Consider the following 22694-nt stretch of genomic DNA (forward strand, 5'->3'; position numbering starts at 1 on the left):
ACGGTGCTGGGGCTCGTCTGCTTCAGGGTTAAGGTCAGACCACGGTGCTGGGGCTCGTCTGCTTCAGGGTTAAGGTCAGACCGTGGTGCTGGGACTCGTCTGCTTCAGGGTTAAGGTCAGACCACGGTGCTGGGGCTCGTCTGCTTCAGGGTTAAGGTCAGACCACGGTGCTGGGGCTCGTCTGCTTCAGGGTTAAGGTCAGACCGCGGTGCTGGGACTCGTCTGCTTCAGGGTTAAGGTCAGACCACGGTGGTGGGGCTCGTCTGCTTCAGGGTTAAGGTCAGATTTACACCTAAGTCATCTCGCTGTTTATAATTGTAAACATTTTGCAAAATTATTAGTGAAGTTTGGGATTACTTACTAAGTTTTAGCTAAGTTATTTAGTTACTAAGGTTTAACCGAGTAGAGTAACATTGGGCAGCGCTCCCACCCTTTTTTTAAACTAAATTTTTGGTGAAATTTCAATTGGTACGAAGTAGTTCATTATTTTATTTAAATTTACAACTAATGAGGAATGTATGATGTGAATTAGACGCCTTTAGAGTTATTCAATTTTTAGTGAAACACTATTTTGTAAAAAAGTGCCTAAATGGGCCCGTTGCCTCACCCCTGGGGCAATGGGCCCATGGGCTTGGGGAAAGGCGCCCACCCTTGGTCCCTTTACCACAATTGCATATTTTTTTTGTTTTAAAGATAATAAAACAACAATTTACAGTTTAAAATAAGAAAAATGTAATTAAATATATTACATACATTCATTTATGAACAACATAAAAAATCATATCTCAACTTGAAAAAACAACATTTTCTTGGCTTTAAATAATCTATATTTCCTTGACATAAAACATATATCCTTGACTTGAAAAATATGTCCATGCAATAAAAAATTCATCCTTGACATGAAAAAATGTATCATTGACCAGAAAAAATATATTTACTTCACCAAAAAAACTTCGTTCCAGTTTCGCCCATAATCCAGATATTATGTGCAGGAAATTCGTACTTGCTCCTGATTTCAGCCAAGGATGTAGTTATCTTATCTCTCTAAACAAAGAACTCCAGGTTGCTTCATCTTGCTGTCTTTGTGCAGACGCAACATTTACTTGGCAATTTTAACTCTTGGTAATTTGTCATTCTTAATTTCTTTCAAAACATTCTAAAGTTCAGTTTGAGAATAGTTGACTTTATTGGTCTTCCTTTTATAGTTGTGCATAATGTTATAAGGGTGAAAGAGAAATAATGGGTCATAAATGCACATAATTCGAAACTAGAACCTGCTGCCTTGAGGCGGCAAATAAAAAAGAATCATAAAATATGGAGTGTAATTTGTAATTCAAAAAGCTAGTCATAGTTTTGTACAGCTCATTGAGACAAATCTAATGATGTGTTACACAAGAATTCACAGATGGGTATTGAGCCCACCATGAACGCTTTGCACCGTGACACGCATGGGCCCGTTGCCTCACGAGGTTTCATTTCAATTTATATTGTGTCAACATTTTCATTTAAAAGCTAATAGTCTAAACTTGAACTCAAAATTATCTCCATAAATAATACTTTCAAAATAAAATTCACAGTACTTTCGGAAGCTTCATTTAGAATAATCGAAAACAGTTTTTTTTCGCTGCAAAAAAACTTTTCGCTCGGTTAAAACAGTAATTTGCAAGTAATTCACCAACGCAAACTCTTAACAAAACATAGAGCCGTACACTTCAGCTCAGTGAAACTGTCGACCGGCGGTAGAGCGCACGGACCAATATCTGCCATACTTAATTAGCGAGAAACCCGCTATGGGCCCATGACCCGCAGTGTTGTCTCGTTGCCCCATGTTACCCTACTTAATCAAAAATAGAGGGGAGCAATAATTATTGTGTGAAATATTGTTGATGTTGTATGAAATAGATGAAGTGTTAGAAATTTCATCACCAACACTAATACCAAAATGTAATAAATATATTTTATAAGTTTCAGTAGTTAAAATCTTGAGTGATCTCTTTTTTTTTTGTGAAGTTTTTCCTCCAACAATAGGATCCTGACCTCAAAGAAGCAATTAGGATACAACTTTTATTTTTCTGTACTGGGTCTGCCACATGTCGATTTAACGTTATTTTTGATGTACAGTTACAGTGTTGCCGCTTTATGCAGCCTGTCTACATCGTTTTTAACAAGAAACGAACACTGCATGGGCGAAAAATATTTCTCTTGCCTAATTTATTCGATTATTTTGCACATTTCATGTTTTAACGTCGGTCAAACTTTCATAAATCAAATGGTACAAACTAAAATTCAACGCAATTCAAATTTGCGAGATAAAAGTGTTAATAAAGTCATTTTCCCCAAGGTGGTGCATGACGGAAACGCGTTCAACAAGCGTCTGCTGAAGCGCCTTAACAAAGAAGGCGACATCCACCTGGTCGCTTCAGAGGCACGAGGCGTATATTTTCTCAGGTCAGGCATTATCCAGTACTGAATACAGTATGTCTCAAATACTTCAATAAATATTTTTTTATTTTACCTAGAAGTACATTTAAATATTTATATTTAATATATAATGAAATTTTTCGTAGCTTTATGACGGCCAGAACTGTTTTCGTCACCAAAGTTTCCAACGATCGAGAAACATAACAAATATTTTTTCTTTGTTGCCCAGGGTGGCGGTTTGCTCCCGCTTCACTGAGTCTGAAGACATGGAGTTTGCCTGGCGAACCATCGAGCGCACAACCTCTGCGATGCTAGCAGAAGAACAGCGTGACGAGTAAGCTTGAGCTCGTCGAGTACAAGTCTCTGACAACACAGTCCCTCAACAATATGGTGCAGTGCCACCAGGAAAGAGTGTAAGAGAATATGAGGTGACACAGAGTGGCAAGAAAGAGAAAAGAGGAATGTAAAAATATAGTAGGAGGTTAAAAAACACAGCGCATAATTGGGTTGGTGGTATGTGTGTGGGTGTGATTGGGGTTGGAAGGGGGGGAGGAACTCGTCAGAGCAATGTTAATTTACATGTCTGAGTGGTAGTACTTTGTATACAGTATATTCAAGTTTGAGTACTAATAAGAATAAATAATGATACATATTCTCTATTTCCATGCGGTTTCCTTTTTTTTCATTTTCCGTTTCATTGTTTTTTGGCCTTTTCAAAAGATGATATGATGACGATGAGAGTGATAATGCTCGTAATAATGATGATGAGGATGGTGAGTCGCTTGAGACTCAGATAATAAGGTTTATTGTGTATTGCTGGGTTGTCGGTAGGCCTTCGGTCTCATCTTTACTGTGTGTCATTTATATTGTGAGTCGTGTCAGGCCGTCAGCGGAGTTGGACTCATACGCCTGGTCGATGGTGCGGACACCTGCCGACTGGAAGCGAGCCCGTCATATTGCATTGTATGATGGTGTGGGTTGTGTGGTTGGTTGTTACATGTACGGGGGCGGGGGACCTAATGCGTGTCGTTTGGCGCATATAAATAGCCGCTTCTGCCCTGCTATCGCGTCTGGGGGGATTTGGAATCATATGTTTTTATGGTGTACGAAGTTTTGCGTGCTTATTGGTGAAGGGTTGCATTTATGTAGGAATGTCGCATTGTTCGTGGTAGTGTTTCAGAGGAAACCAGTCGGACCTATATAAATTTAAGTCGGACATGAAGACTTTGTGAAATCGAAATGCTTTGTTATGGACTGTAAGCAGTTTGGATATGGATGATATTGATTGGGTGTAACGGCATCGGGACGTAAATGACGGATGATCTACCAACGGTGAGGAATGAAGTGCGTTCTATGTTGGATGAGAAGTGGCAAAATCTGTTTATTTTGTGTAGTTTTCAAGTGTCACTTATTTTCTTTTTACTACTCGGTGCTGATGCCGTGTGTGGCGAAATGTTGGCCTAAAACTGTATAAATACACAAATAAAGAATATTTGTGTATGGATATAATGGGTGTTGTCTCTGAGAACTTTGGGAAGTATTTCGGTTCTTTCTTCCAGGTCCAGAGATGAATAATTCCTTGTACTGTTCGTCAATAGTCATCCTTATCCCAGTGCCATAATTAAACAAAGGAGAGAGGGTCATTTTTATTGGGCTATCGGAGGTGGAGGGTCATTTTTAAGGTTGTCGACTAATGGCTGTTAAGAAAGGTAGATTAGTGAGCGTTTGAGGTCGTCATCGTCGATGAATTTGGTCCCTGGCATATAGTCAATGTCAGGGGTCTGGATCTCTGGTTGATCATAGCCTAGCATAGTGATGTAGGCGCTGAAGAATATGCCTCAAAAGCCTGATGTGGCGAAAGAACTTGGAAATTTTTGCCGAGTCTCTATCGAGGGAACGTTGCTTCAATGCCGTATAGTTGGCTTCTAGGTATTTGTAGAGTGTGGTGTCAAACCGGACCTGGCGGAAGAAGCTGGCGATATGAGCTCCAGTATTATGGCAGTCAATTTCAGTTGAGTCTTGTCTGTCAGTTTCAGTGTTGGGGGACGTTAGTTTGCTGTCTTCTGTCTGTCAGTATCAGTGTTGGGAGACGTTAGTTTGCTGTCTGCATGTCAGTATCAGTGTCGCGGGGACGTTAGTTTGCTGTCTGTCAGTATCAGTGTTGGGGACGTTATGTTTGCTGAACTGTCTCCTTAGCCATAGCCTGGTATCGACGTGAGTTTGATTGATCTTGTGTTTGATTGTCTTGTTCTGTATCTGTTGTTTGTGATGTATTTTCTGTTTGAAATATCTACAGTTAGCTGCAAGTGTACAGTGGTCACTGTGGCAATTAAAACATTTTTTTAGGTGTTGATGCACTGGGTGTAGGTGTGATCTTTGGCAGCGCATTCGGAGCAAGAGCTAGTGGTGAACATGCATTGGTTACTTATGTGATCAAATTTTTAGTATTTTTAACAGATGAGTTAAGAAACAAAACAAACAAACTAAGTGGTGTCTTCACACTAACTTATTAACTTATTCACGAACCAGCTGTTTGATTTACATTGTCCTGTTTAATTCTCCGCTGATAAATAATAATAATTCGATCGTTCCGGAAGTCATTGGGTGTTTCCGATGTTTGACAACAACACCAAAGCTGACAGTATACAGCTTGTCGGCAATCTCTTATCATGATTTATAAATTACGAGTGTTGATGAATCATGAGCGATGACGCGTCCGGAGCTCCGAATCTCCTGTAACCACGTAAATGCCGTAGCTGCTGGGGTAGGACGATCAAGTGCATACGAAGTTAATTAATTCTGTGTGAACCTCTAATGAACTATTAATAACGTTAGATGCATGTATACCCTCGCTAAAATGGTAGCCAAGTAAGGCATTTATTAGACTTTTTCTGATTTAGGAATAATTGTGCACTTTTAAGAATGAATGGGTAATACTTTCCACCTGAAACGTCACTGATACGTTCTTTTGTAGGGCAAAATCTAGTCAGGATAACCGACAGAAGCTCAACAGATGAAGTTCAACAGACAGAAGCTCTGTGTTTTGGACGAAGCCTGTCACATTTCTCACTGTAATCAAGAAACACAATCATTGTTGCGTATTTAGCGGAAGAATAATTGTGACAGAGAAACACATTAGTGGTAAGGTATTTGGTTTAAGAATTACTGTAACCAAGAAACACGTTAATATTAAGGTATTAAATTTAACAAGGAGAAAACGAAAGAAACACACTAATAGTAACGTAGTAAAATATCTAGTGACCTTGGACTGGATTAATAGCAGAGCTTTATCGCTGAGTCCCTATGCGTATCGTTGTGCTTGTTGCTTTTGTGTTGCTCTCAGTAAATAAATGTAAGAAATTCGTTTACAAATTTTGAGCTTAGGTTTGCGATGGCATTATTTATCAATAGAAATAAATGTTTCCTGCTGCACAAAATTTTTATTACACAATTTTATTTTATAGAACTTCTGAAAAGCCGACTGATGAATTCAACACTTATGCAATGTTTATAGTACGCTTTACTAAAAAAACGAATAATTGATTAAACCCGTTGATAATTCATTATGAAGCTTTCGTAAATTTGGATAAACATCACATGACCACAATATCAACATCGCCGGGACCAACAATCGAACAATGAGTTGGTCCCGGAACAATTATTTCCCAGGATTACTGTTCGAACAATCGAACAAGGTTCGAACAGTAATCAAACCTCGCCACCATACCTTGTGACTCAGTAGTTACACTTACGAATACTAAAGTTGGAGCCGTGAGTAGCAGGTTCGATCCCAGCTTCCTGTGACAGATCTACTAGTCAAAATCTACAAAGTTGCCAGATGGTTGACAACAGCATGATTGGTGCAGTAAGTAAGGGGATCGAAAGTCTGGCAAGCTGTTTAATTTTTTGTGAGATCTAGAATCAATGACTGGGCAGGTTTGATCTATTCAATGCTAACAATACTATCACAAACGTCATAAAAACAGCTTCCATATCTAACTTGCCGCTTATATAGCCTCCTCCCAAATAAAAATTAAGGGTGATACATCGATTATTATAGGTGGCGATAGTAGATTATAGGTGGCATAACGGTGGGTGGCCAGATCTGCCGAATCTCGACAATAAAACACCAATAAATCGAGAGGGTGGCGAGTATAGGTGGGATTTATAAGGCTTGAATCATCGGTGTCACATTGCAGACAAATCTCTTGTAAGCCGCCGATAACAGTTTGCCCAAACGTACAAACCCTAACAAAATTTAGAGCCGAGGGCGGCTCTGGATTATGGAACTACTAGGACTCGGGCAGCATAGTCCATAAACTTCTCTATGTCCGCTTTTTGGTCTACATTCCGGTCCCAGAATCAGACAGCTACAAGAGCCTGGTCCTTATTCTGGCGTATTAGAGTCGTCCCCGTATCCGAGGAAGCTCTGGCCGAGTCTGACGTGATTAAAAAAATCGCCCCCCTTCCTCTGCAGTGAGAGGAAGGGAGGGGCCATTGAATTTATACGATATTTACTGTCAATACCTGTTTCTGTAACTCGCTGAATACAAAGAGCATATTAAGGAAATTCAGAATCGTGGGTAATAATGTTCGTGGAAAAACATTTTTCCTTCACATCCGAAGAAATAATGCAAAAGTTATCGATATTCAACTAATGGCAGATGGTGGACCTTGAACATGTAACATGTTCAGGCAGCTAATGCACCTTGAACATGTTCAGGCAGCTGGTGGTCCTTGAACATGTTCAGGCAGCTGGTGGACCTTGAACATATTCAGGCAGCTGGTGGACCTTGAACATATTCAGGCAGCTGGTTGACCTTGAACATGTTCAGGCAGCTGTATGACCTCGAACATGTTCTGGCAGCTGGTGCACCTTGAAAATGTTCAGGCAGCTGGTGGACCTCGAACATGTTCTGGCAGCTGGTGTACCTTGAACATGTTCAGGCAACTGGTGGATCTTGAACATGTAAGGCATCACTTATTCGTATCCTTTATAAAATGGGTGCCAACAACTTGATATTGATACTCCGTGGAAAGGAAAGAATTGCAATTATCAATCACACGACATTGATTATTTCATCTGGAAACTTATTCAGAAACATTGTCCTTCAAAATCAAGCAAAATTCATTAGAAGTGCCGAGCTAAGATTATAGGTATTTTCTGCTGCAGGTTAAGACATCAAGCAGGTCAGATGGAAACACTTGACGCTTGGCATGAAACAGGATGCCTTAAATTACTGTTCTGATTAACATCTACGCTCAAATTTGATAGAATTAAAAAAAAATTCTAGTATGTTTCGGAATAGATTGTAATCTGATAGTCATATCGGCAGTCTATTTGTTTAAGATAGGCCGTAAACGGTCCATGCACCATGTGGTTTGGTTAGGCCAAGCAAATTATGCGCGCCTACAAATGTTATCAGATGCCTTCTCTCCCGCCCTCTTCGCCAGAATGTTTCTAACATTGCTTGGTCTGACACTCAAATTGCACTCTTTGCTACTCGTCAACAGAGAAAAGAGTCCAGTCCGCAATCAATATTTTAGTTTAAGAGATTCATTAAAACGTTGTTTGATGTTTCAAGTTGTAATGAACAACTATTGAACATAATTCTATTTCTAGTTCACTCGTTCGTGGTATAAGGTTCCTGTACACGGGGACAGTACTGGCCGCCAGTTAATCCGCCGCTCAAACTGTCCACGTTACTGGCCTCGTGTAGAGGGGTTCAGCCGCTTCAGAGGCATGTGTCGACATGGGCCCGAGACGCGGCTGAGAGCGACAACGAGTTGTTGTTGTCTTCGCTGGAGAAGTGGCCAGTAGCGCTGGTTCAGCCATGGTGAGAGCATTTGTGCCGCTCTTGTGAAGCATCTTGGCTCAAGTGAATCATGGCTTGTTTGAACGATAATTGTTCTAAGTAGAACCCAACAAGTGAAGTCCCGACGATATTCAATCGTTCTTCGAGATATTCCAAAAATATGAACTAACGGAATGTTCGCCATGCTGCTTACTATAACAAAATGAAGAGATAAACGAGTATTTTGAAACTGAAAGAATACCTTATTAGTGAGGGTTTAGTATTGTCCCATGCATTGCATTTTTAATGGCTAGAATAAAGAGTATAAAACCAACGTACAGACTCGAGTTGCTGAAGGTGATCCCACTATCTATTTTCATATACCTCACTCGTTGGCTTCTAACGTCGCACTGGCGGGCAATTATTTCTGCCGTCTCCCTGTCAAGCAAGGTCTGAAAATCCAAGTTTATCAGGCAGTAAGTAAATATACTGCATGCCACACGAAATGTTTATGAGCACAACCTATGTAGTGATCAGTAACCTTTAAATGATGGCCCATATAACATTTCCCAGAATAGTGTCCTCCAGCATCTCCGATGTTCCTTCGAAATTGTGGGAAGTAGAATCCACAGAACCAGAGGGCGATGCGGATGGCTGTAGCGTTCATGTTGCGACAGACCAACCAATCTGATTCTTCAAACGAAACTGTTGTTTGATCAATCGTACCCAAATTTAATGCAGATTGGAATTCAATTGGATTTGTGTCGATACTTCGTATATAAAGTAAAATTGAGTCTGGAAGGAGAAGAATTTTATTCGTGAAGTCAATTTTGTATAGCGTTTTTTGGTGAGAGCCAAATCTCACAAAAACATTAAAATGGCCTGGAGATAAAATTTGTTGATGACGCCACATATTAAGTCCCTGCATATAGGCTTCCGAATATATCAGTCTAGTTTGTAATCAAATTAGATAATTTATTTCAGAATATAGTTAAAGAGTCTTACGTGGTTGTGTTTGTACGACATTTAACATTTTTCCTGAAAATACCGCGACAAGTCTCAAAATATAGCACCATGTATCAGACGCTGCAACAGTACATCTAAACATAGTTCGCAACGAACACATAATATACAGACCACAGCTGCTTACTTTTAGGCAGTTATGCAGTTTTCAGGGGCACAAAAACCCTGAGACTGAATGTGCACTGGTCATTAAAGAAATGAGCGACCTCTTGCTCTGGCTGCCACTCAATATACGGCCTTATGTATCATTCCGATAAAGATATTGATCGCAGAGATTAGCTTTTCCCGTAGCTAAGGCCAACACCAAGATTAGAATTACCTAAACGATGTATTGAATATTTTTAAGATATGCACATGTTTCAATTTAAAGCACCAATCACTTAATGCATGATTTTTCAAAACATCCAATTAAAGGATCTGATGTGCGATTGATCAATCATTCTTGTCATCAAATTTAATTAACATGTGCATCATACAAGTATGATTACGTTGAATTTATTTAATTACAGTTGGCAGTCGTTTTATGATGTATATGTGTGTCTACAGGTACAAATTTATAAACGCGAATCAAGTTATGATATAAATCGAAAATCGTCAGATGATTGACAATATTTTGAGAACTAAGCAACATTTGTGGCTACACGGTATTCTATTGAAGCGGCTATGTATATAGAGATCGACATGGAATCAGTAAAAAGACATTATGTAATCAATTCAGTGGAAACTGTATAATCAATGCAAACTATTATATGATCAATATATGTAATAACAGCGTTTAAATACGTCTGGTAGGCGGTTAACCAGTAATCATTATTTTTCCTTTTCACTTAAATGGCGAATATGATTTCAATAATCGTACTCTAATTTCTTGGCCACGAATGACAGAATAACTATAACTTATACACAAAATTTGAAAGATGTCCGCATTAGACATCTGGGATGACAAAAGCTCGATCAAGTACGCAATAATTTTTATTCAACTTTTACTATTAATTAATATTTAATTAATTAAATATTTGCCAATATTTAATTAATTGAATATTGGGCTTGAAACACCGGAGACTAATTTTTACTTGATAAATACATTTCTGAAAGACTGTTAAATTTTGCACCCTTCACTAATGCACATGAAACCAGAAACACAGCAGCCAAGAAGAAATAATTTGGACTGCACTCTAATTAGTGAGAATTTTGTGGACTGATGAACGTACAAAACAGGAGAGTTTTGCCTAAGACTCTAAACTCGATTGAGTTCAAATTCGTGCTGCTTTTGATGGATCGAAGAGGTACAATTATTGTCTTCTCCCTTTACCGGCAATGGCGTCGTCGGGCGCCATATGAATCCATGGAAGATCAACATTCACCGGCGATTAAGTTGAATCATTTATGCAACTAAGTGGAATAATTTATAAATTATTATCTAATAAGTAAATTAGTGATTGATTTTAATAAAAGTTGCTTGTAATAAATACTCGTTAATGTTAACATCAAGAAATATTGCCTGCATAGTGGCTGAAGGCTTCTCTGTAAATTTCAAAGATTTTTTGACTGCAATTAACCCCAAGTCTCTGTCGTGCATGAGACGTTTCTCTATAAAAGTCTTCTCTCTTCAGAAAAAACTCCGACAAAGTTCGTCAATGCTTAATATGAATATTGAATCATGTGGTGACATTACATATCATTCGATTAATAATGATAAGAATGTGCGTGAGTCAGCAAATGAAATTCTCATTCAATGTTGGTCTTGGAAAAAAGCAGCTATGAAAATTTCTGCTGCCGTCATCCATGAGCACTAAAAGAAATGCGTCGTTGGTCTAAGTTTGATTTTTCATGTTTGCATTGCCTATATCACTTCAATATGAGTAACTATATTCTACAGACAGAAAAGTGGTCTCATTCTATACCACAAGAGTATGAACTGCCTGATTGCATGTCAACCAATATCAACACAGCCACTATAGTTTGCAGGGGGGCGATGTATTACCAACGCTTTGGATTCATGATCCTCGGCGTCACGAGGCTATTGATTGTAACTGAAGAGGGAGAAAACATAATATCTTCGTGGGAGTCGCTCAATTGGTGGCAATTTTTTATATTACGCTGTAGACAAATTACTTTCGTTTCACTTCGTTGTTGTTAAAATTTCTTCACTTTTTATGCCTCTTATTGCTCAAGTTCAGCACACTTCCAAGCATGAACCGAGATCTGGTGAATAGAAAGCATCTGAACTCTTTAACTATTCATGCAGTCTCAGTTCACGAGGTAAGCACTGGTAAGTCCTCTTGCTATGCCAAACTGAGTCAATATCACAAAGACAAAAAAGTGAATCATAATTATAAAAAAAGTCTCGCTTTATGTGAGCGTTAGATTTAAAAACCATGTTCTGTTTAAATGCACTGCATATAAGACTAGTTTCAAGGTGAATACACGAAAATCAGCGTCTTGCTCGGAGCAACACTTGACGACCACCTCATGGAGGAAGCATTCAGTAGCTTGCAATGGTGGCAATAAATTACGATTTCAGTCCAGAAAACACACGATAATAAAGTAGTTTTGTCCCTTCAGTCACGTGATTGCAAGTAATAATAATAATGGCTTCATATATTTATACATAACCCGGTGGAAGTCTAGTACCTATTTCAAACTATCGTCAGTCTTGAAAAGATCCGGTCAAATGACACAATTTTAGATCTTCTGTGAACAAGTCACGAAAATTACAAGAATCGGCGACAGGGCACTTCAAGCCTACTCTTCAGCGCCGACATCGCTGTTATGTTATGTTATGTTATGTTATGCTATGTTATGTTATGTTATGTTATGTTATTATATGTTATGTTATATCGAGTTTTATGAGGCTCTACTCCACTTTAAGCTGATCTGAATTCCAGAGCAACGATCACGTAGGAAAAGACGAAAGCCAATGTCTGCACAATAGAAAATTTATATTTATTAACATTTTTATTTCGAGAGCAGTGTAAAAAATTCAGCAAAATATTTTAAATTTCTTTTATACCTAAAGTGATAAGACTGAAAAATATCACAAATTACTCTTCGCTCTTATTGAATGATCATTATTATTTAGATTAATAATTGGTAGGTCTCGCGGTTACATGCAGTCCGGAAGCATTATATATGTTTCTAGACGGGACTAAAATGAAGATAAGTTTAAGGTATATGATTTTATAACGGCAATCACGTCAATTAAACCGCCATTACTCACATTGGTCAAGGAGTTCAGCCCCAAACCAGTTAATTCTCCCAACGAAAACCGATGAGGTTTTTCAACTTCCATCAGCACGCGGAGACCCTGAGGTTATGAACATTTTGCAGATTTGACAGTCACTTTACTTCGAGAATGTTATATATATCCTATTACAGCATCAGTAACAAAAACCAGACAGTAAATGGACAGAAAAACTGATACTGTTGATTCCAAATGCGGTGACATAATAATTGTGGCAGGAACCAAATTGAGTTAGAAGCTGATGAATTTAAAACTTAAAAGATAAAAAAATATAACTCAATACTCACTGCAGTGAGTGACAGAGAGCGCATGTTCTCGTTTACGAAAACGTGAAGTCACGGACGGACAGACAGACGGACATGACGAGCACAATAGCACCTTTTTTCCATAAATGAGAAAATGCGCTAAAAATATGTAGCGAACAAAAAAATTACGAAGCCCCAAGCCAAAACATTAATGCATTTTAGTTGTTTAAGATCTGAAAATTTATCATGCGTTGATAGAAAGAGCTGTACATTTTAAAGTTAAACCAGAATATTGATAAATATATTAATTAGATTTAATTAAATTACCATGATAGAAGAATGGCAGTCAAACACCAGCAAACGTCGTATCTGCGCTGCCAGCTTTAGTTTCTGCATAAAATGACAAGACTGATTTAACAAGAAGATTTTCTCAGTGTTTAGCTCATTCTCGTAATTAGATCTCCTTTGACTATCGTTGATTTTCCGTTTCTGTCCATTTTACTGAAAAAAATCCTGATATAAAAGAAAGGCACACAAAATTTGCGTGAACTTCATTTGCGTTAAAGTTCAAATATGCTGGCCAAATTATTTTAATCGATGTAAACAGCAAAAAGTTAGCATGCTGGCTCTATTTGTGGTGAATGAAGTCGAATATGATGAAAAAGCGCAAATTCAGGTAAGTAAAGATTATTATCCAATACCAATGTGATGTGCCAAATGTTCACCTGGAAATCCAATAATTGCTCCGTTCGATTTCTCATCCGTTGATTTATAGTTTAGCGACACGCTTATATTTAACTGTTGACTTGAGGGCGTATGAATTGTTTTGGTAGAAATCTCACCGCATTATTCAGTGAGTCGGCAGAGGAGTGACCACGTAGAAGAAGGCTCAGGGACCAAACTGTGATGCAGGCGCTGTACCAAAATTTCAGAGTTAGCTCTCCTCTGTGGACGATCACATTCAGTACCAAGTACAGTCCAATGACGCCGTTCTGCATCGCCATCAGAATGCCCAGCAACAATGGCCACTCAAAAACGTGCATTATTTCATCCAAAAAGTCTCTGGTGTCGGATAAACTTTTCTCGAGGTTTGACAGCCAGTTTTCAATTGAGGCCGCCTTATCTTTGATCATGCAATGAGGATCTTTTTGGATTCGCCGTCCTTTAGACGGCACGATCGTATTGAAGGCAAGGTATTCATATCTCGTTTGGCAAACTCGCAAGACTGAGACAAAACTGAATATTATCGTCATGAAGATGAACCCCACGGCACCAAGTAGGACGCGCCGCATGATGGCGAACCACAACTCTTCTTCTTGGATCAGATCATCTGACACTGCGAGGTAGAATGCTGAGTAATAAAGCAGCCCCAACGTAACATTACCACAGTAAGTAGAAAAGTCAGAATAATTTACTTTAGTATCTTTAAAATGGATCACATTGCGGTCCACACGAGCAAGAATCTTCTGAAGTTCGGCGCCGCGCCAATGGAAAAAGATGCTAGCAAAACAAATGGAAAGCATGGGCCCAAAACCCCACAACTTTGCTACTATTTCCGTAGAATCTCGCTTAAGTAAATCTTTGTATTCCGTGTTTATCAGAGTAAAAACAAAGACACTTCCGTACCAAATGTTAATGATCACCACCCATGCATCGATCAGAAATATTAGAATTGGAAAACACCTTTTCTTAATTTCGCCATCTTTGATATTCCTTCGAAAGTGTGGGAAGTACAGCCCACAGATCCAGAGTGAGATGCGGATGCCGGTAGAGTGCATGTTTGGAAGATTTGGACCAATTAAACTATCCGGAAATTTTAAGCAATATTCGTCAACCTACAAATGGTCTAACCCTGAAAGTAATATATCTTCTTCCCAGTATTTTTGACTTGGATCCGAATTTTCTCTGTAAAAAATAAATTGTACTTATTTATTTATTTACATTTCTTTTAAAACTCTATTTACAACAGAAATCTCGATAATAATTGTGTATAATGCCATCATTGGAGTAGAGAAATTTAGATGGAATTATTTCTAAGCGCAAACTTTCTCTATAGAGATATTTCTTATCATTAGCTCAGACATACCATCAGCAGCAGCAGGTCCGAGTGGTGCCAGCTATTACCCAGGACTGGGTTGAACGTTCGTCATCGAACAAATGTGAGATATCAGCTTCAGTCGTAAGCCGCTCAATAGACACACTATGCGAATAAATTCAATAAATAAATTAACAAAACAGACCCCTGCGAGCGTAGGCAAACAAACACAATTCGAGTCTAATGAAATATTGAGCGTGTCTCTTGTCTCGTTGAGTTCCTCTTGTTGTGCATTTGTTGACTCACAAACGAACAGAGTTAGAGCCTCATTAATTATTCATAAATATCAAGTGTTTAAGTTTGCAAACACAATGAGAAAGCTGAGTGAATGTGTATTATAAATTCTGTTCAGAGATCGATGGGAATGTTTTTCAAACTCTCAATCCTTGTTGATTCTTTTAAAGCAACATTGGATAGAAATGGACAATGCCATCATTATGAAAGCTAATTTATTAATAATGTATCGACAGCAGCGCGCGCATTCTTCTTTCTGATTGAATCACGAGAAAACATGACGTGATATGCTTACAAGTCCTGTATAAGTTTCAAAGATTTAATGACAAATTAAAATATTAGCCTTCCGCAATATTGACGATCTGACCTCAAGGTGGGTCGAACACCATTGTTATGATACCAAAATTAGAATTAAGTGGACGTATTTGTTCAGCGAACCGGAGTAGACGTGAAAATGATTCACGTAAACAAAAGTGTTGCCAAGCTGATTGCGGTGGAGTAGGGCGATTTTTTCGTGCATCTTCGGTGGCGACATAGCGTCCAGTACGAAGCTCAAAACGGGCATGGCAATGGCTGACAGGCTTCTTTGTTTGCAGAAATAATTACGATACATTCTTTGAATTATAAATTAATTGCGTTACAATCATCACAATGAAAACATTTATATCTTCTTTATTCACGCAGGAGCATACAAAAAAAATCATAACAAGAAAATAACAAAAATTTGGAGAAATACAAAATGCTTCCATCTGAATGCCCATATAAGCTAAAAAGCTTCACAGGCGACATTAGCGGTATTACAATCGAAAAACAATAACATATAATGACGATGGGATAAGACAAAGGGGAACAGAAAGTCACTAAATTGAAAAAATCCTGATAAAAACTAACCTTTAGTAAAACTGATATAAGAATAACAAGCATGGCGACTAATAATTATATTCAACAAAGGCAGTAACAACCCTACCTAAAAAAATTATATATTATATAATTGTTATTATCAATATTAATATATTGATAATGACAAACAGCAGACAGCAAGCTAACGTTCCCCAACACTGATAATGACAGACAGCAGACAGCAAACTAACGTCCCCCAACACTGATAATGACAGACAGCAGACAGCAAACTAACGTCCCCCAACACTGAAAATGACAAACAGCAGACAGCAAACTATAATAACGTACGCCAACACTGATACTGACAGACAGCAGACAGCAAACTAACGTCCCCAACACTGATACTGACAAACAGCAGACAGCAAACTAACGTACCCCAACTGAAATTGACTGCCATGCATAATACTGGAGCTCATATCGTCAGCTTCTTCCGCCAGGTCGGGTTTGGCACCACACTCAACATATCTCTAAAAGCAACGACATTGAAGCAACGTTCCCTCGATAGAAACTCGGCGAAAGATAGAGACTCCTCTGAAACACTACCACGAATAATGCGACATTCCTACAAAAACGCAACCCTTCACCAAAGAGCACGCAAAACTTCGTGCACCATAAAAATATATGATTCCGGATCCCCCCAGACGCGCTAGCAGGGCAGAAACGGCTATATTTATGCGCCAAATGACAGTCATTAGGTCCTCCGCCCCCGTACATGTAACAACCAACCACACAACCCACACGGCCACATCATCATCCAATACAATATGACGGGCTCGCTTCACGTCGGGAGGTGTCCGCATCATCGACCAGGCGTACGAGTCCAACTCCGTTGACGGCCTGACACGACTCACAATATAAATGACACGCAGTAAAGATGAGACCGAAGACCTACCGACAACCCAGCAATGCACTACAAATCTTACTATCTGAGTCTCCATTCCCGGGCCGTCGATCCCCGTCAGGGACTTGCCCCCCCCCAGGGTCCCACACCAGGCACGCCCTCTGGTGCCTCGCCATATTGGCGACCGAATCTCTGCACATTCAACGTCACAATCACTCTCTCACTCCTTTGCCTCCCATCCACACCTCCATTCACAACCTCATCCTCTCCCTCTCTCCCTCTCCTCCTCCTCCGACAGTCGTGACGCCTTTCCCTCCTCTCTTCGCCTCTCTCCCACTCCCCTCCGCCCCCTCCAGTTCCTCGGCCCAGGGTGCGGATGAATGGACCCTAAGTCCAATCACCCTAAGGGCTGCTGCCAGCCTGTCCAGAACGGCTCGCCAACGTCCGGCAGGCACTGGTGCGAGCCCCCGAGGGGCCCTCGCCTTGAAAGTTTTTAAAGAGGGGTCCGGGGCGGCTACTCCCTTCTTCCTCTGTTGTGAGCGGGGGGGTGTTGGGCATCTCCCCTTGCGGCTTGACCCCACATTGCCCCCCGCCCCCTGGTGGATCCTTTGTCGCTCCAGGGGCCCCGGGCGAGTTCCCCTTGCGCCACAGGAGGCGAACCACCGAGCAAGGCTATCTGAGTCTCGAGCGACTCACCATCCTCATCATCATCATCACCAGCTTCATCACTTTCATCGTTATCATATCATCTCTTGAAAAATAAAAAAAAATCATCATACGCAAAATGAAAAAAATCGCATGGAAATAGAAAGTACGTAGAATTATTTATTCCTATTAGTACTCAAAGTTGAATATCCTGTATATAAAGAACTACCACCCAGACATGTAAATTACCATTGCTCTGACGGGTTCCCCCCTCCCAACCCCAATCAGACCCACGCACCTACTACCAACCCAATTATGCGCTATGTGCCTTTTTAATCTCCTAATATTTTTAACGCATTTTCTCATTTAAGAAAAAATGCCCTATTAACATAACATAGTGATCTCGGCACTGAAGCGTAGGCCTGTCGCCGATTCTTTTCCTTTTCGAACTGTCAGTTCGTGATGTCATTAGTGACCCTTACGTCACCTTCTGTGATGTCACTACTCGCGGGTCACCGCGTATATAAGCTCAGTGAGCCAACTGCCAGTCATAAGCTGCAACAGAACGCTGACAAATATACTCGAGTACGGAGGTTATTAGCATCCACAACAAACGATAGGTGCTCGGCATGGGTACTAGCCGTACCAGAGCGCAATCAGCAACTGGATACTAGCCAATAACTCCACCTACGCCGTAATTAACCCGCTAATGGGTCTCTTTACGAGGTATGTCCAGAACTGCTGTAGAGTCTTGGAAGCTCAGATCTGGCTCTTTCCCTGCATTCGAGTCGAAACGTCTGCACCCTCACCCAGTACAACTGAGCACACACAACGTGCCCGCAAGGGGTAACTCAGCTAAAAGAATGTCAACACGATACCTCGTTTACATGGAGCACGAATCGGGCTATTGACACTCTCTAAGTGCAAAAAATTGATAATATAATATATTGCATAAAGCAGAATCATATCCTAATCATTCTGTCACATGTTAAATGGACGATAGTCGATTAATAACAGAATTACTCTCAAAAATACTTCGCAAGCACGTGAGTCAATACCAGTTTGTCAATAGTCTAGACAAATGAACATTGACTAAAAGCATTATAAAATACAGTGAGAATTATTATCACCTAATAAAACAATATTAAAAAAAAATGATTATTCTTTTGGCAACAAAACTATTAGCTATAATCGACTTCTTATAGAACAGCTACCTCTAAGATGGCTAGCCTGTTCAAGCAAGATGGCGACGTAGCCGCACTTTTAACGATGGTATCGTAGATTAGCAGCACTTAGTAACGTACAACAGTAAATCATTACGATTATCACAATAAAAACAGAGTCGTTTGACAAAATAATTGCACATTAAAGCGAATGAATCATGGGTCAAGTAATAATTTACAATTAACATATCGTAGAAATAAGTCTAAACGTGGTCGGGGCTAGCAGAAGCAGACGACGAGTGGCACTTAGCAGACGATTGCAACGCAACGCTACCGAGAGATAATATCACAGCAAAAGAGATTTTTTGTTACAGTCACGAAATAAAAACATGCCAACGCATTACTTAGTCACACATAATTTAAATCCTTGAGTTAAAATTTGAAGCGAAACATTGTTAAAAAAAAATAATCCACAAAAACTGTGTTCCGTCACACTAGCTACGATAAATGCCAATATCTAGTGCGCAGCGACCGGTGGGCGGTCCGTTGGCTGTCCTGAAAACATGCACCTGCTCTCACTGCAAACCTATTTCCTCCTACAGTTTCCAAGCTTCAGCGTAGACATATATACCATTCGATTCGCAATAAAAAGATTTAGAGAATTGTGTACGTTTTTTTTTAATTTCGATATAGTTTAAATTATATTTTGCAAAAGGGGGAGGGTGGGAATCGAAAAATTGACGAAAAATGATCCCCCGCCCACAAAAATGAGAATTTCGAAAATATGGCCTCTACGAATCGAATGATGTGTCTCGATGTTGTAGCTTGAAAACCCTAGGAGGTGATTTATTTCTACGGTATCCCCTTTTTGGCCGTTTTCTAAGAATTTCACGTTTTCTTCCATTTTATCGAAAAATTCACGAGAACAATAAGTCTTAGATTTCTGCTTCACACACGTGTATAAATTTAAAAGTGATCTGTCCGTAAATAAAAAAAGTTTTTTTACCCAGATGCTCCCTTCTTCTTCAGATGTAAATAAATAGTTTGGAAAATTTGTTACAGGTCATTTTGTAAACAACCGATGACTTTTGATGAGAATAATTTGAGGTCGACCTAATTTTGTCCCCTCATAAATAGACACTTGGAGAGGAGCAAGCTATTACAAAGGAATTTTATCCAATTGATTCGTGTTTGTATAGATAATAGTGTAATGCACTTTGGGCAAATGCTATATTGCTGAACAATAAAGCAAAATTTCTCTACAAAATTGTTGTATTATGAATTGCAATAGCACTAGAGAATTCATATACAATTTTGGTTTTCTGATGCATGGCGAAGTGCAGAGAATGTAACTGTTTGTCTTGTTGTATTGCAAAACAAATATGGCGTTATCATTTTAATTATGATTACGAGATTATAGACGTGCCATTTAATGTATAGATTAGCCTCAATTCTATCAATTCCCCAAGCACTTATTACATAAAAAAGTTTTCGACTGATCGAATTCCTTTTTTTAACCTAACTAATTCATGAACTTGTATTATGAGCTTTGAATAATTTTCATCAACTGTGCTGTAATGCATGGGTAGAAAAGTTGAATTGCATGTTTTCTTCTGAAATCCACGACATTGAAATTTGAATTATCTCCAAATTAACGATAAGGTGTGGTAGGCCATTCTTCTTCTTCATGTAGATTACAAACGCGATCATATACTCTTGATTTTCAGATGCCATACAAATACTTTACTCAACCGACGTATGTATTTTATGCGCTTTCTTGCATAATGGGAGATGTGACAATTTATTAAACTATAGAGTCCCTAGATGGCCATGTTACGCTAATTTTAATTTAATTTATCTATGCGACCATTTCGACGTCATCAACAAAGTCACTCGTAATAAAATATATGCACGGCGACCGCTCCCCAATGACAGACGAAGCTCTAGCACAAAACACGAATTTCACTTTTTCAGTTTGAAATCATCGTGAGGATGGTAAAGAAACGCTATGGGTGTTAGTTTTATGTATTTATTTATGTCAGCAGGTGATAATATTGCGTTTTTGTCACTATAGTAGAGTACAGTATGGTGCAGTACGGTTCGGGCAGAACCGATGCGGTCTGGTCGATGCGGTGCAGTGAGGTATATACGGTACGGAGCAATAAATATATATCATTATAGGATGAATTACAGCCATTTGTGTTATTTAACTCTGAAATTTACAAATCGTCTTCAAAACGTCAAAATTTACAATAACAACAATCATGGGCTTTTAAACAGAAATTGTGATACTTAAATGTTCACTGGAACCTAGCAATTTAAAATATTTTCAAACTTGTGCTTGCTGAAGGAGTCTGTAACTTGAAGATATCATATGAACCTGAATATATTGAGTGTAGACTTCAACAGAAGTTATCAAGATTTGGAAAATATGCACGTTCCCGAATGGCTTGTTATTCCATTTCTTATAAAAATAAAATGAAAGCAGTGAATCTGACTTAAAAATGGAATCTGATTCGTCGAAATGTGCGTAGATCTTTAGTCACCTTTCGCGGAGGCCAAACGGTTGCAACTCTCGCCTTGAGGTCGATCAGGCTTGATTCAGCCACCTCACTGTAATTGGCTGTTATTTAGGAGCCTTTTGCTGGAATCGATTGCCCGATGGGCCAAATCTGCGTAATATAACCGAAACGAGCAGCTGGTCAAGCTACTTTATGGTATCTTGGTCAGAATCTGGTATTAGAGCGAACCACGACCCTCTATCGCTCATGGAATGGTGTGCACTAGTGCGTTTGTTTCAACTAATACGATGGATCAATGTGAGAATTGATTTAACCAATTTTTAGCTTGTGCGGTATTTAAAACTTGTTTTCTCGACAAAAAGGTGAATTTTTTACTATGCTATTTATTATAAACCAGAAGCTGCCGAGGGCATGGGAACATGATTACGGGGTGCAAGAGGTGAAACACACTTAATAAAGAGTATGTGACAGCAAAAAAATCAAAGCCTGGAACTCTATGAGATGATTATTTTTCACATTCTTATCGTAACATAAGTAACTGATATGCAAGCTGTTAATTGGCAGCACCGGCAACAGATAAACGTCCGGTTTTGCCGTCAGGACCTACAAGTTTTATGACAGGTTCAGATCGATACGATTTTGGGCTTGCACTGCTTAACATTGCGATACCAGTGCACTGCCTGCTAACAGGCACTGTGCGATGCTAATTCGGTTGTACAAAGAAGGTCTCCAAAATATGAATATTTTCAGGTCAACGTGATATTGTGGTGCGTATAATGGCCGATTTTGCCCAGGCACTTCCTATCACTACTGTTTTGCCCAGACACTTTTTACTTATTGGTTCAGACGACATCGATAACAAAACCTATTCAATTTTTACGGTTCTTATTTCACAGTTACTTCATTGTATTCGCAGCGCACTATGTTGCAAGACACGTTTAATGTTTAACTTTTACCCCACTTTATTGTAATGCGGTGGGAGGGCGCAGACGCTCACGCCCTGACGTTGCTGACGCCGGCGGCAGTGCTTAAGACGTGTTTCTTGTGTTGATTAGGTGTCGAACGACACACTCTGCTCATTTCAATCGTGTAATCGTGCCACGAAGAGTGAAGTATGTGACTTGAAATTAATTGCCAGTCTTAAAGGCTAAACATCTAAATTCTGAACATTGTTAACAACAAAAATTTCTTATATTACTGTGCAGTATGCATAGCTTCACAAAGTAAGTTCTCTAGAAAACCCGACACCGGTTTGGCGGCTCGCAACTAATGATATAAGAACACACAGTTGAGCTTCCACGATTTTGACAGTAATGGAAATTGCGTAACTTGAGGTATATGTCGGCATGAGCGTGTTATCTTAGATGCTCGCGTTCCTATATACTTCAGTTGTAAATTTTCTGATTCACCAAGATAGCTGGATCGAATTGTGGAACGTAAATTGAGCATTGGTAACAGTCGACGGCGTAGATGAGTAGTTAGGTTGACCGTGCAGTCTTCACCGCCGTGCCGTTGCAAGGGATTTTAGTAAGCATTTTAACATGGACGTCGAGTGTGTTCGTACAG

At 39.4% G+C, this 22694-nt stretch overlaps 1 protein-coding gene across 1 annotated transcript in view; it reads left to right on the forward strand.

Annotated features, from left to right (window-relative positions):
* The window catches only part of LOC108674168 (aromatic-L-amino-acid decarboxylase), a 16651-nt gene extending 13892 nt beyond the window's left edge, over positions 1–2759 (forward strand). Inside the window, exons 10-11 of the mRNA XM_047879501.1 lie at positions 2342–2448; positions 2651–2759. Of these exons, the coding sequence (XP_047735457.1) occupies positions 2342–2448; positions 2651–2759 (216 nt within the window). The remainder of the gene's footprint in view (positions 1–2341; positions 2449–2650) is intronic.
* The last annotated feature ends 19935 nt before the right edge of the window (positions 2760–22694 follow it).

Source organism: Hyalella azteca, unplaced genomic scaffold (assembly GCF_000764305.2).
Source record: "Hyalella azteca isolate HAZT.00-mixed unplaced genomic scaffold, Hazt_2.0.2 contig3199, whole genome shotgun sequence".
NCBI lineage: Eukaryota > Metazoa > Arthropoda > Malacostraca > Amphipoda > Hyalellidae > Hyalella > Hyalella azteca.